The sequence below is a fragment of the Ictalurus furcatus genome, chromosome 10 (assembly GCF_023375685.1).
Source record: "Ictalurus furcatus strain D&B chromosome 10, Billie_1.0, whole genome shotgun sequence".
Taxonomy (NCBI): domain Eukaryota; kingdom Metazoa; phylum Chordata; class Actinopteri; order Siluriformes; family Ictaluridae; genus Ictalurus; species Ictalurus furcatus.
Window position 1 is genome coordinate 3,577,428 of NC_071264.1, and position 15,498 is coordinate 3,592,925.

The following is a 15,498-nucleotide window of genomic DNA, read 5'->3' on the forward strand; positions in this document are numbered from 1 at the left end:
TTTCAATCAATGTTTTAGTACCTGAACTACTTTCAATTACACTATTTCTGAAACGTAAGGCTATTGTATTTAACACATCTGCTGTGATTTTTGTCGTGGTTTTCTGAGGGTGTGTCACTTTAAACACAACGTGCTAACAGCTCACCGGCACAGAAAGCAAGGGGCGAGAAGGCAGAAAGGACAGTACTGCTCGTCTTTCACTTACCTGACAGCCTTCATGGGCCTGAAAATTACCAAGACAAATTAAACTCCCTGGGCAAAAAACAAACACAAACAGCTCACCTCCTGCAGCACCCCCTGCCAATCCAGCACTAGAAAAGCTGCCCAGCACGGAGTGACCATTAACCAAACGTGGATGTCCGCTGGAGGCCGGGTTAGGAGCCTGCGCTCCAAATAAGGACTGTAAGACTGAGGTTCCGCCGAGAGGGAAATACTGTCCCACAGAAGAGGCAGAAGAAACCGCAGTGGCTCGACCTGCTTTTCCACACAGGAGGCCTCCACCAGCTGCAGCAGAGATGAAGAGGTTCTGGCTGGTCAGACTACCGATGGCCTTTAGCTCCCACTCCCGTGCCTTTTGCTTAGGAAAGGATTCTCGTGCTTTGTCTAGACCTAGAAAGGGTTTAGGGTTCCCATAATGCTCACTGCGGTCCCGGTCTGCTCTCTTTTGCGGTTTCTGCTCAGAGTCAGAGTCTGGGCCACAAGACATGCCGCCACAGAAAGGGGAGTTGCTCTGCCGGAGCTCTGGAGGAGTGGGCTTGGGGTCAGAGATGGGTGAGAAGGTGGACTTCCATTTGCTGGAAGAAGAGGAGGTGTCGCTACTCACACTACTGGCCCCCGATTTACGGCCCTGTGAACCTGAAAAAGGAGACATGGCCAGTGTGACAACGTGAAAGAAAAATCCAAATGCATTTCAATCTATAGGTATGAAACGGAGCAGTGTTACTACAGTTTAAACCTAACTTTATTTATTTCAGTATATAAGCAACATTCTATTCAACATTCTGAATAGAATGTTGCATAATAACAATAATAATAATCATGTGTAATCAGTATACAAGAGTACATCGATATACTCAGATATACACAGTATATAAGAGGCACGTCCTTACCCCTCTCACCATCTCGGCTCTCCAGAGAAATTGTCGCGATTTTCCTTTCAATTCTAAAAGAGGAAAAATATTGTTTAGGGAAAAAAGAACTAATATAGTGGTCATGGGGAGGGGGTTAATCTCACCGTAAAGAGCTGCTGTCTGCTGGATATCCAGTTTCTTCATCCTCCGAGCTAGGGGGGGATAAGTCATGGCTGGAGCCATTCATCTCCAGAGGGCGTTCTCTCTTAAGTACAGGTGGCTGGTCCAGGTCAGTCTCACATGGGCTGCCGCCTGTCTGCTCCGGAGAGGATATGGCCGAAATCTCCAGAGGCTGATTAATGTTATTCACCTAGGGGTTAACGTAAGTTATACAAAGTAAGTTTAACAAATCATTTCACACAGAGATATGATGCAACTCATATTCATCAAGTGTATATAAAACAATCAAGGCTTTGGGTAGAAAAGTCAAATGTATAGTGACTATTTTCTCTGTTGTCACCCTGTCTACTCACCATGGTGTTTATATTAAGTGGAGAACCTGAGGAGTAGTTAATCCCAGGGAATGATCGTTTTTTTGGGGAACCACCTGCTGGAACGAGGCTAGAGGAGCTGCGTTTCCGCCGGCCTCTCTTGCGTCCCTCCGACCCGTGAGAGCCTGGCGAGTGGTGATGGTGGTGGTGGTGACTGCTGTGGTGCTTCCCCTGCTTGACTGATCCACGATGCGGGTGCGAGCCTCCAGCAGAGGAGGAGGACGACGACGAAGAGGAGGAGGAAGAGAAGAACATGTGGCGGCGAGCCTCACTGTCTAGAATCTCAGGATCAGATTCGAGTCCGTGATGCTGGTGACCCTCATCAGGAAGACGGGGAGGTCTGTCTGCATACTGCAGCACTCCTCCAGTGCTCAGCAGAGGGCTGGAGCAAGAGCCATGTGACTGAAGACCCAGCAGGGGGTTGCTGTGGGGTGGAGGAGACATGGAGTCGCAGTCTTGATCACATACAGCAGAGTGGGAGCCGTTCACCAACCCTGAAACAGAGACAGACACACATACTCAGCAGCAAGTTCAATAATAAAGTCCAGACAAAGACCTGTAGTAGGAACAAGAGCACATACCCGAGTTAGGGGTCAGAGGTTGCTTATTGGTGTTGCTTTGCCCTGCTGAATGCTCCCTACTGGACATAGGACTGGGTGTATTCCTCTGCAACATAGTGTATATTTATATATATGTGTATATGTATACATGTGTAGATAAATAACATGATCACAAAACAGCTTTACAGAAATATATATATATATATATATATATATATATATATATATATATATATATATATATATATATATATAAAAATTCCAGTTATAAATTTTAAATTGAACCCTATTGAGAAAGGCAGATGCAATGATGGCGAGGAAAAACTGCCCGAGATGACATGAATAAACCTTGAGAGGAACCAGACTCAAAAGGAGGACAATGGTACTGCGATTATAAATAATTCCATTTCTACAACTGAGTCCTATACAGACAAAAAAGTACAATTGTGTAAACAGGAACTTCTAAGCAGCTTATGGGTGTGAGGCTCAGACTAATTTCTGAATAGTTTTAACTAGTGAAACAATAGACTTTTGCTCCTCGCACTTCTACACTGTACTTTGATCTACTGATGGGCCAATCAGTACTGAGATATGGATACTTTCACCGCTTTTTAAAACAAAACAAATCTAACATAGAATATGTATAGGGTGCTGAACAGAGAGCACAAATGTTTCTCGTTTAAAATAAGATCCTGTTTCAGCTCTTTTTGGATGTGATCATACTAGCCACTTTGCATGTAACATGAGAGTATGCCAGTGTGAGTGATCACTTGGAAATACACAAAAAGAGAAGTTTTTTTTTTGTTGTTTTGAATCCTCCAATATTAACTGAAGGCACCCCTTTCCCAATTCTCACATGCACTCAACTGAACCTGCAGGGCACGCTCACTTTCCCTCTGGGTAAATGTCTTGAGTACTAATTTAATGTGGAATAAAATCAACCAACGTACAAGTATATATTTAACATCAGTTTTAACCTTATTTAATTGTTGATTCCACCAAAAAAGCCATCAGCCGAAAATGGAGGGGAAAAAAAGGGAAAATGAGCATTAAGACCATCAGTTCTGGATGATTAAATACAGGATATACAAGTTATATACTCAAGAGCACATAGATGCTCATGATTGACTTCTATTGCTGTGACTGACAGGGGAGAAACAGAATGGCATCCCTATCACCCTGAGAGCGATTTTGCGTTCTAGACTCCAATTTTGCGGAATTTGTACACACACACACACACACACACACACACACACACACAAACAGAAACACACACCAGTCTCTCGGCCCGACTGGGCAGCACCACGCTGGCCAGTGGGATGCTGACAGGAAGTTTGCTGGGGTGTACCGTGCTGAGAGGGATGCTGATTGGGAGACTGGTTATACTGTCACCTGGTCCAGCTGGGCTCTTTTCCTTATTCACCTGAAAAATGAGTGACAGCATTTTAGTATTAATTGTTGACAGTTATACACATACACACCCCTGTGCACACACACAAGACACTAGGGCTCTCGCGAGACCATTTCAGTTGTTAAACTGTAATTCGAAAAACCCAGTACATTTCCCGTTTAGTCCTCTCACAAATCTCTTGCACAAGGTAGAAACTGTAGGTCATATATTATATATACACACGCGCGCATACTAATTATATAATATATAAATAAAATACGGATATATGGTAAGCACCAGGCACATTTGGAGTGCAAGAGAGCAAGGAACATTTTTTTTATCAAGATGAAAAAAATATTTGTAAAGTGTTAGATTTTATACTTTTCTGTAAGTATATTGTATAAAAAATTAAAAAAAATAAAAAAGTCATCTTGCATCCTTAATAAATATAGTGGGAGAGCATTATTCAAGACACAAGAGGAGCCCAGAGATTAGGATACTAATGAGAGATGCTGCCAAAGGGGACGGTTAATGTCAGTTCATACCAAACAGTTCAAAACACTCGCAACTCATTCTAGATTCACGTATCAACTGGCTCATCTGCCATTTTTATTGGAGGAAGTAAAAAAAAAAAAAAGAAACGCACTCTTCTTGTATAATTTTGAGTGATAACTCGTCGTAGCATACTCTGACGTTAAAATGTATAATATTTGACGGGTCTGCACTCGTGTCACTCGTTGTGATCGGATCACAAGCAGACAGCCGAGACGCATAACCGTTCACACCTGGCATTATGAACGCGGCGTCTCCAGTGACCACTTCTGGTCGGGTTTCACACACATTTTTATTATTTATCGCTGTCTTCTTACCGCATTTATTTCCAGGCAGAAATGTCCTGCAAATTCTCTCGGGTACCTTTAGGGGCTGTTTCGAGTGTTTTAATAATTTAATTCGGTGCGATTTCTAAACAGTCTCACAGTGATTATGTATTCTCTGGCTAGGGCAGTGACATAATAGATATGTTGGTCCTTTGTTACTGTCCGGGATGTATTAAGATGCATTCGCGTTCACAGTACAAATGTGAAGTGGTCATAGGCGTCCAGACAACCTCCGAATGAGCTCTGAGCAATCGGATCATGAAGTGTCTCCTAGGCACATTTGACCCCGTCCACACCTGTACTTAGTGCGTGTTGTGTCTAAATGCACGTTATAAGAGACTCAAACTCACAGCACAGACAGAGATAAAGTTGGCGTGGAGAGGCGTTTACTGTGAACCGAGCCGCTCTAAAACACTGATGTGCAACACAGTTACCCAGGTTTACCATTTCAAAACGAGCAACGAGCAAAAATAAAATCTCAATCTTTTTTAGTGTCGGTTCGTTCACATTTTTAAGACCTTTGAAACGCGGATTTAAGATATTTTAATACTAATTAAGGCCTTATTTTTACATTAAGGAATTTAAGACTTAAGGATCCGCAGAAACCTTGCAAATGGATGGTGTGAGGTGTAAAACAGTGTCTGGGTGGTTTTAATGCCATGCTCATCTCAGGCCTCAGCAGCATCTGAAAATGCTCTAAAATAATAGCTGAGTGGGATTAGCGATGTACAACCCATTGCACCGAACACGCTCGGTCTCTCTCTCACACACACCAGGTAATGACGGTATTCCCATGCAGTGCAAAGGACTGGGTGGGAGTGGGATTTTTTGAATTTATTTAAATGGCCCTTGTCTGACTGTGCAGCTGAGGGTAGAACTGGTTTCATCCAGTCTAAAATATTTCCAGAGCCACAAAGTACAATTAACCTGCTTTCTTTACCATCTGCCTCTCTAATCAGCATCCACATAACAGTGACTAGTGCATGTAATACTTGAGTAGTCTATGAAATCCCTCACACACACACACACACACACACACACACACACACACCTTCTCTGCGCTCTTGAGTGTGTTTGGTTGTTGATTTTCAGCTGCGCTTGGTGAAGAGCAGCCCTGTTTCAAGCTTGGAGATGACACAACACCGTCACCCCTGAAAAGGCAGAACAGGACATTAAACCTGAAAGTTAACTCGTAGATCAATAGTTCTAACCAAAGTGATCTGACCTGTGGATGGTGCTGAACGCTCTGGCCTGGCCTATAGAGGAGTCCTGGTTGAGGTGCCTGCGCAGGGCAATCTTAGCTGGAGAAAAGCGCGTGTAGTCGGGCAGGGGCTGCCCTAGAGGCCTGCTCCGAGGCTCAGGGGTGGGCGGCACAATCTCGTGCTCGGGGGAGATTGGCAGGTAGTGGGAGAGCAGCTCATTCTTGCCATTGAAGCAGTTGACGCTGCCCCCACGCTCATAGCTAGGAGATGCTGTGCCATTCATAGACAGCTCAGGGCTAAGGCCATTCAGTTCAGCCAGTTTGGGGGTGTTAGTGTCTAGTGGCGGCCGGGGCTCGAGACTTGGGATGTTCTTGCGGTATGGAGAGTCTTTACATGGGCTGTAGGAGGACTTGAGCTGTAGTAGCTCCTGCTGTCTTTGGCTTTTCTCCAGCTCCACAATGCTAATCTGCCAAGGAAACAAAAGTAACGCAATGAAGGGAAAAGAATGGGATCTGGTACATAAATACTACTTTCAACATCGTGAATTCCTGTTTTAATATGTTCCGTTATAGAATTAATGAGCAAGCATGTATCACACGTGCACTTTTACAAAACTGGAGGTACCTGAAGTTCTAGGCAGTGGCGCTGTTTCTCAGAGATCTGTCTACGCAGAGCAGCCTTTTCCTTTAACAGGGTCTCGAGACACAGAGACCCCCAGTCTAGCTTCAGTTCCTCACAGCGAGCCTTCAGCTGCGTGGTAATGGAACAAGACAGCTTGGGATCATAAACTGATTCATTGAATCACTGAAAACTTCAAGTAGCCAGAGAGCAGGAGGCTACAAAACTACATGTAGTAAGAGCTCACCAGTCGCAGGCTCTGGTCTTTAAGCTCAGCCATGTCTCTCTCCAGCTGCTTGGTCTGCTCTTTCAGCTGCATATTATGGGCCATGATCTCTTTCTGAGCCTGCACCAGGTCCTCCACTGTAACTGCCTTTACTCCCAGCTGCAAGAACATTATTAAAATCAAGACTGAAATTACAGCATGAAGACTGACCGGCTCTACTCAAAGAGTTAGCAGTGTCTCAGTATGTTTAACATTTTAGGAGTTCATTGTGTGTTTATTTTCAATCTTTCACATATTCTTACCTCCTCTAGTTTGGCCTGAAAAAGGTCCCTGATCCTCTCCTTGTGAGCATGACAGGCGTTCATCAGTCGCTGGGCTTGACCTGACAATTCAGTGTGTCTGAGCTATGAGGAATGCAGTTAAAAGAAAAGGAGCAACAGATTAACGCTAAAATATGATCAAAGCCACTATATCAACAATTTGAGTTCATGATAAAAATATCCGTGAGTACAAATAGAATCTGGAAAAGCGTACCCTCTCTTGCTCCAGAGCTTGCTGTATGTTCGTGTGGTACTGTGGTGTCTTCATATAGGTCAAGAGCTGCATGTACTGGACTTTGAAATTATCTGTAACAGGAAAGATCACTAAACGTTAGCTTTTTCTACTAGCTGATGCACTGTTGCAACGAGGTCTTATAAACAATAAAAACTCTGTTTTTTTGCCACTTTATTAAGGATACCTAGATTATACAGACATCAACCGCATGTTTGATGTCCTGTGCCTGGTGACAGTCAGCCACGTTATCAAGGTAACAGCCCCCATTTTTACTGAGGCTATTATTATTTTTAAAACACTGCTCATTTATTGATCTATTTCATGCAATTCATAGCGAGACACTAGTATTCCCACAGGTGAACGGTAAGTGATGTGCACTCGTACACCAATACTACTGAATACATGCAGCTGTGGTAGACAGAGGTCATGCCTAGACTACACAAACAGCATCCGTTTGTCTCATGTAGCCTAGGTTATATGAACAATTTTTTAAAAAATTGTTTAAAATAAAAACCGCAGTGCACATGTTCGTCAGCTCCGAAAGCTCAATCTGTGGCGTTTGAACAGTTTAACAGAAAGCGTCAGGGTGGCAGACCTGAGTGCACAGGGCAGTACTGGTGTAAAGTGCAGTGTGTGCACACTGGGAATACAAGTTCAATTCAAAATGTGGGGTTTTTTGTGAAATTATTGTTTTACCATCACATTTCACAGCAATTTCACTAAATGGTATTGTTATAAAGTGTCATCTTTAAAAAAAAAAAAAAAAAAAAAATTGCATCTCCGAAACCACTAAAAATACAAAATGTGCAACTATGACCCTAAACTAGCTAAACAAACGTAATTCAAATTGAACTAGCTTTTTATTCATCTATTAATCTCTCAATTTTTTGGTTATTTGATTTTTAATAATGAAGGAATTTTTCAGTTCGGCCAGCTATAAGAATTTTAACATTATTTCAGTGCTAAATTAATAGTCCTGTACTCTATTACGCTGGTTTAATAGTTCTAGATTAAAGCACAGACGTATACGGCCAGTAACAAACATCTATATAAACGGTCATCATTATTATTATTTTTTAACAGTATTATAGTGAATCTTTTAGTTCAGACATCCATAAAAAGCTGTGCAGATAAGCATATTTTGGCAGTATCCTATCATTTCAAAGAACCAGGATGATCGGTTTTATTTTGGTTACAATTTTGGTCATTTCTGCTTCGTACAAAAAAAATAAAAAAAATTAGGCGCATACAATCATATAAGGAAAAGTTTTTTTTTTTACCGAGGAGAGTCTGCAGGCCCGCAGGCATGGAGCCGAGCAGCAGCTGGCCAGCTGTGTAATGCTGAACTTTAGGAGGTAGCTGGTAGTAGGGGCTTTGAGGCGATTTGTATGCATCTGTGAGAAAAGAACATGGCAAGATCAATCTAGCTCAAAGCAACACTGCAGCGCTTACAGATAAAACGTGACTGTGAACTGAAGTGTGCTGAAGCAGCTGGTGCAAACGTACCCTGAGGAGGCGCTGCTGAGACGGTCTTGGCATGAAGCAGGTCTAGGGCACTCTGACTCTTCTTGGTCTTGCGTTCGGTGGCTGCTGCTATGATGGACTTCTTGGGCCGCCCACGTTTCCTGTTGCCCAGCTTGCGGCCCTTGGCCAGTAGCTTGGCACGACGAGGTTTAGGTGACGACTTCACAGGTACCAGTGCCCCTAAGGCCTCCTCCTCACCACCTGACTCCTGTGAGGAGACAAAAAAAAAAAAAAGATAATGCGCAAAGTGGGCATACAAGAACGCAATGAGACCGTACTTAAAAGCTTGCACCCTATCATTTGGGGGTCCTTGTTATGAACCATGTCATGTGTGCATAAAAATATATGTATTTATTTGGGAAGGTGGTGTGTACAGATACTGAAGACTATAACCGAGATGATTGTAAAAACCAGTAGAATAACTTGTAAAATCCTGGATATTTGTTCTACATGCCGTGCGTTATTACTGTTTGCCTCTTAAACTGGTGAAAATGAGGGCTGGATCTCAAAAGGAGTCTACTCATTCACTAAACCGGCATCGGCAGGGACAAATGGTATTAAAGAAGCCAATGATTTGGAGGACCTTGTGCTCCTTTGGCTTGGTTGGGGTGGTGCTGCTGCTTTTACTGTCCTTGGTCTCCTTCTGTTGACGCCGTTTCACTGCTTCCTGCTCCTCCTAGTATCATAACAGGGGGAAAAGACAATCTCATAATTATGTGAAAATACCAACCAACAAGCAGGTATTGCGTGGTCCATTTTTTACATATTGGAGGAAAACAGACTGACATGTCCACTTACCCTGAGTTTAGGATTTTTAAGACTAGAAAAATAGTTTTCAAGCTGCGAACAGAGGGGGGGGGGGGTGGAAAGATCAGGAAAACACTAGAAATATTTCAAAAAATATTTTGGTCTACGTGAATTTTACAGTAATCAACACTAGGTAAAGGTGTTACAGCAGAACATTAAACAGTTCTCTCATCATAAGTCGTAATAACATCACTCACTATGGTACGGTCTATTGTATGCAGATAGTAGGAAACTGGCTTCCCTGTCCATGACACTGAGCCTCTCAGCGGAGAAAGTTCAACAACACGCATTATTGTGCCAATATCTGTACAAGAGAACAGCACACAATATTAAAAGGTGATGCAAAACGATCCTGAATGAAGTGACAGTGTGAATGTGACTGAATGTAAAACATACCACTCAAGTTTCGACTGTTGATTCTAAAATTGAGAGGTGCAAAAGGTTTTGAGGATACAATTTTTCCACCTTAAACAGAAGATGAACACTGTTTAAAACTGAAACAGGATGTTTACTATATACCAAGCTTCTTTTGACATGTTTAACCATGAGGTGACCGCGCTGCGTGCTTTATCTTACTCAGATCTGTCAGTGTAGCCACATGCCTACACTACCATTCAAAAGTTTAGACACACTCATTCTTTATATGTATTACATTTTAGAATAATAATAAAGTCATCAAAACTCTGTAATAACACAAGTGGAACTATGGGAATTATGTTGTGATTAAAAAATAAAAAAATAAAAAAAAAATAAATCGAAATAATTTAGTACATCTTCAAAGTCGACACCCTTTTTGACTAGAATTTTCCAGAAATGTATTCTTGGCGTTTTCTCGAGCGATTTCTTGAGGAATTTCCCCCCCCGAGGTGCTTTTTAAACAGTATTAAAGGAGTTCACACCGACGCCGGACACTTATCGGATGCTTTTCGGAAAATTTCTCTCCAAGTCATCCATTTAAAAAAAAAATATTTTTTGTAAATAAAATGTTAGTTTTCTAATGATAGAAATGAAAATGTTGGCACAATTATATTTTTGTCTACAACCCCGATTTCACACATTTAAAATCACACACCTTCAGATCAAAAGGTTTTTAACATCACGAGAAACATTTCAGTGGAGTGTCCACAAACTTTTAACCAGTGGTGTATGTTCTCATTTTGAAAAGATCCTGTCAGTCATATGCATACTAAATACTACAAGTAGCAAAAATATCCTTCCCCAGTCAGCCAGCTCACACTGGAGAATCAGAAGCGTGTGCTATAGTGACAGCATCGAGGTGTGCCTCAATGAAGTGCATCAAGTTTAAACGTAACAAATGAAAGCTTTTATATTGCTAGTCAGTAAAGTGTAAGGCTTCCCCCCCCCCCCTTACTCTGGTTGCTGTTAATAGCCCAGATAAAATCTGGGCTTGGCCCAGACACCTGGGTTAGTGAGTTGTCCACCTCGACTCTACACCAGAGAAATCATCAATAATTCATACATGTTGTTAAATAAATCATGACATCTGGTCCTGAGAAGGCAGACTCATCGAGAGCATAAACACACGGAAAAAACTGAGGTCTTGTTCCACTTCCTATGAAGAACAGAGCAACAGGTGTACAAACCTTCCTTCATGTTGGCAAATCGTTCCTTCAGCTGGTGATCCACCTCTGGACCAAAGGCAAAGTTATTCACAAAAATAACACTGCAAGAGAACAAATTTAATCAGTGTATTGTACACACTTCACTATAATTAATTTTACCCAGAAATCACACTTTTCAAGGGTTGACAAAAAGAAATGATGAAAGCTGATAACCTTGTGTTCCTAACGCATTATAATATGGATAGAATGTAGACAATTACCTTGTGTTTGCTATCCTTTCTCTCCAGTCTTCTGACAGAAAATCTCCTCTCTCCAGCTACAGAACAGGAGAAAAGCAATTCCCAATGAACATCACACATAAGGTTCCTGTAAAATGCCACAGACTATTTTCCATACAAGATGGCTCACATTTCACTACAGAATGGATGAAGAAAAAGCAAAATTACTAGATGTGACCAGATAAGAAAACGTGACTCATGCGTGGATGTGACAAAGGCATAACAATGCTTGTGATTTCATTATAATACAGAGTGCGCCTAAAGAAACTTCATCAGCCTGTCCAGTGTGTCCTGAAATAAAGAACTCTAAAATGAAATTCAACTCATGACAGCATGTGAGGAAATACCGTTCACCAGTTTTCTCGCTCAGATTAATGAAGAAAACTTTAAGACTGCATGTGTCAAACATGCCAAACGATATCGACACCATGTGTTGAGTTCATAGGAAGCGCTGCAGATGAAGTCAAAGGACACACAATGAAAGAAATCCCAAAAAAGGATCTATTTCTGTAATTTCCACAAAACACAAAAGTAGGAGGACAAGAGAAGAGCAAGACTCCGACATCACAGAGAGACCTGAGGTAGCCGTTTGGGAGCTTAATGGTTTGCATGTTATTGCAGGTTACTAACCCTGGTGCCTAATGTTTTTATTTTAGGAGCCCTGTATACATTAACGTCACCAAATGAATTCCCATTATTAGATTAAAAGCATTCTCCATTTACCATGATAGAAAGTGAAGGTGGCACATCAGGGCAGATTTCAAGTCGGGGAGCAAGGTGAGCGCATCAGCCAAAACATTAGGCAAATGACATGAGGTGGGAGGAAAGAGGCGGGGCTTCCAGTGGGGTCAGTTAAAATGGGAGCGTACTGTAACGAAAGAAGTGTTCATATTCCGTAATTGCTGGGCTTATGGCTTTACACACTAATTAAAATGGAGTGCTTCAATATACATGAACCGTTTGATGCCACACTGCCCCCTACTGCACATACTCATGCTACCTGCAAGTACGAACAGACACCTACACGAGCATCTGCTTACGACACCATGATATGCCCACAAATACATGGTCGCAGAGGTACAGATCATTTCCTGAATTTTGACTCCAACTTACTGTATACTCGCCATGCTTTTTCCCGTACCACTTCATCCACCTCTTGAATTCCCTGTCCATTGCCTGCGATCCAAGAAATGAGGTGAGGCAATAAAAAGTAAGTAACATTTGATTTAGCCCACTATACACTCGCCAGGCACTTTATTAGGAACACGTTAATACTGGAGCAAATGTACAGGTGTTCCTAATATCGTGGCTGGTGAGTGTATTTAGTACATTTAATTTTGCATTTATCATACCAAATTTTGAACAAAAAAATGTAAAATAGAAAAACAAAGACGGTCTCTACCTCTGCGTACGTGGCTGGAATCTCGGCCTTCTCTACACCGTAGTAGTGCTTACAGTTAGTAGCTGCAGCAACCTGCAGGACCACCTGGCCAACGCCTGTCATTCAAACAAAGAAAGCAGTGATTTCAGTTAATGAGTCCTAGAAAAAAACGGGTCATTTCTTACCTTTTTAGTACATTAGTTATGAGTTACAGCATACTTTTGGAGTTTTGCAGTGATTAGTACACGAAATTACAGATGTGGGAAACATGTATATTACTTTACTATTATTACCTCATCGCTCCGCACTTCTGTATTTATACCAGCAGAAAGGAGCATAAAATGACGGTGCTTTATTTCCACTTGTGTGTAAGTGAAGTGTAAAGTCCAATGGAATCGCAAAATATGCTCTACATGTTGTGTGTAACCCAAAACTGGTTGTTATGGCTTCTAAGTAGAGCAACAGAAAAACGTTCAGCCTATCGTCAGGAGATGGCGAGTTTGAATCTCAATGAGGCCTCGGCCATGGACGCAAAATTGGTCGTGCTCTCTGGGTGGGAGGAACAGCATACCCTCTGTCTGCTGTCAATCACAGAGATAACTCAATCGCAGGGGTCAGAGTTCATGTACGTGTGCGGATAGTGCTGTTCTGAGAGTCTGTTATGCTGTCGTGTGACACAGCACGAGCAGCGAACTATAAATTAGAGCGGTTTGGGCTTGGGCTCACTACCCAGAATAGAACGTGAACATACTAGCTATATATAAGCTTTTCTAAAACAGTCACAATCTAAAACTGTACACCTAGGTGCTGTCATTAGTGTAATATGGATGAGACAATTTGTTTCACAGCATTAATATGTACAGTTCTGCTCATATATTTACACACCCTTTGCAGAAGCTATAAAAGAAAAAAAAAAAAAAAGAGGGATCATAAAAATTGCATTTTTTTTTAGTACTGCCCTGAATGAACTTTCACATTACAGATGTTTACAGTATCTCGTGGACTACATATGTAAACATCTGTTGTGTGAAATAGCTTATTCAAGGCCGTATGAAACAAAAAAAACAAAACAATTTTTATGACCGTCCCCCCTTTTTTTTAAATGAACATTTTGCAGATTCTGCAAGGGGTATGTAAATTTATGAACACAACTGTATATGATGGACATCAAATTACGTGTAATTACACAACAGAAGGTACAGTAGAAATACATTGGCTAGCATTGCTGAGACTGACAGGGGAGAGAGAGCATGACCAATTTTGCTCTCTTGGCTCCCAGCAACAGATGGCTATGGCATTGTCAGGATTCAGACTCATGACCTCGCAACCATAAGGCAAGCACAGCATCAGTTTTACAGTATTTCACAGTATTTATTCCACCCTTTTTTCTGTATTAATTTTAAACCTCCCGCACAAGGTAGCTTTAAGTTAGTATAAAAGCTTTAAGTTGCAGGGACTCACCGCTGCCCAGGTCCACAAAAGTGTCCTCCTCCATCATCTCAATCTCATCAATGATCTGAGCCACCAGGTCAAATGAAGTCTCTCCATACACCTCTGGAGAGAAGGGCTCATAGTTGTTTAGCTTCTCTGGATCAGTTACAGAGTGATTGTAGACTTGCTGCAGGATGTGGCGAAGCAGGCCATTTGAAGGCCTTTTATTCAGTTTCATTGGCTGAGTTGTACCTTTCCACTGTGACCATAAACACAGAAAGCAATGACAATATCACTACTACTGAGCTTTTTGACAGAGTTTTGACTAAATGTTACAGTGTGAAAATAGACGCTGCATATGTCTGTCTGTGAGAAGTAGGCTTGCTGCGATAGTCGGTGTTAGCGGTGTTACATGGTGTCCGGCCTCATACTGATTACATCACTTGCCCACTTAGGCACCGCGCCCACTGTCGTTTTGCTTTTTTTTATAGTAATAAAAATCATTTAGTTCCGTTAGAGAACGGACTCTACAGTTAAAAACTGAACGTGTCCGCCCAATTCATGAGCTGAATGAGTCGCAGCGCAGATCAGCAGGAGTCAGATTTCATTTATCATGAGTGAGAGTGAGGAGAGCTGACTGACTAGACAGTGGCAGAAGATTTGGTTTTCAAAGAGAAATGTACAGTTGCAATCAAAATTAAAAATCAACCCCCCCCCCCCACTGCAAATCAGGTTTTTTGACGCCGAAGCTTCAGCTTCCTCACAGACAGCATGATGTTTTCTCCTAGGATTTCCTGATACTTCAATGAATCCATGTTGCCTTCCACACGCTGCAGGTTTCCAGTGCCAGAGGATGTAAAGCAGCCCCAGAGCATCACCGAGCCTCCACCATGCTCGACTGTGGACAGAGTGTTCGTTCTTCATTCTTCTTCCTCCAGACATACCGCTGATCCATCGTGCCGAAAAGTTCGTTGTTTCATCACTCCGCAGAATAGAATCCCAAAACTTTTGTGTCTTATTTATATGATTTTGAGCGATTTTTCTTGTGCTTTTGGGTCAGTAGCGGTGAACGTCTTGGAGTTCTGGCATGGAAACCTTCTGCGTTTAGTACGCGCCTTACTGTGCTCATTGAAACCTCAGTGCCTGTTACCACCAAGTCTCGCTGCAGGTCTTTTACCGTCACTCGAGGGATTTTCACAACCTGCCTTCTCAGAAATCTGATTGCAGCTGTTGATAGCTTCCTTTTTCTGCCCCGTCCAGGTAGTTCATTTATTTTCTGCCTCTAGCCAGTTCAGGTATTTCATGCGTTCCAGCTCAAGCACACCTGGTGCTGCTAATAAAGCCCTTGGTTAGTTGTATCAGGTATTGAGACAACACCTGTTTTGCGTATTTGCGCTGTTGTGAGGGATTCTATTCAGGGGGTGAATAATTTTGAAGGAGAAAT

At 42.1% G+C, this 15,498-nt stretch overlaps 1 protein-coding gene across 4 annotated transcripts in view; it reads right to left on the reverse strand.

The window, feature by feature from the left end:
- dot1l (DOT1-like histone H3K79 methyltransferase) overlaps positions 1-15,498 on the reverse strand; it is a 35,165-nt gene that overhangs the window by 4,898 nt on the left and 14,769 nt on the right. For 3 of the 4 annotated variants that reach the window (XR_008386902.1, XM_053634429.1, XM_053634430.1), the window contains exons 5-27: positions 14,085-14,313; positions 12,645-12,739; positions 12,356-12,418; positions 11,225-11,280; positions 10,986-11,065; positions 9,778-9,846; positions 9,579-9,685; positions 9,373-9,414; positions 9,158-9,250; positions 8,557-8,782; positions 8,331-8,444; positions 7,030-7,121; positions 6,798-6,899; positions 6,517-6,654; positions 6,276-6,401; positions 5,675-6,117; positions 5,501-5,600; positions 3,458-3,604; positions 2,203-2,287; positions 1,604-2,115; positions 1,235-1,440; positions 1,110-1,162; positions 283-855 (exon numbers count right to left, since the gene is read on the reverse strand). Coding sequence is in view for 3 of the 4 variants with exons in the window: in XM_053634429.1 (XP_053490404.1) it covers positions 283-855; positions 1,110-1,162; positions 1,235-1,440; positions 1,604-2,115; positions 2,203-2,287; positions 3,458-3,604; positions 5,501-5,600; positions 5,675-6,117; positions 6,276-6,401; positions 6,517-6,654; positions 6,798-6,899; positions 7,030-7,121; positions 8,331-8,444; positions 8,557-8,782; positions 9,158-9,250; positions 9,373-9,414; positions 9,579-9,685; positions 9,778-9,846; positions 10,986-11,065; positions 11,225-11,280; positions 12,356-12,418; positions 12,645-12,739; positions 14,085-14,313 (3,751 nt within the window). In the remaining variant the exon portion in view is untranslated. Of the gene's footprint in view, positions 1-282; positions 856-1,109; positions 1,163-1,234; positions 1,441-1,603; positions 2,116-2,202; positions 2,288-3,457; positions 3,605-5,500; positions 5,601-5,674; positions 6,118-6,275; positions 6,402-6,516; positions 6,655-6,797; positions 6,900-7,029; positions 7,122-8,330; positions 8,445-8,556; positions 8,783-9,157; positions 9,251-9,372; positions 9,415-9,578; positions 9,686-9,777; positions 9,847-10,985; positions 11,066-11,224; positions 11,281-12,355; positions 12,419-12,644; positions 12,740-14,084; positions 14,314-15,498 lie in introns of those variants that run through there. The other variant, XM_053634431.1, reaches the window with a different exon arrangement.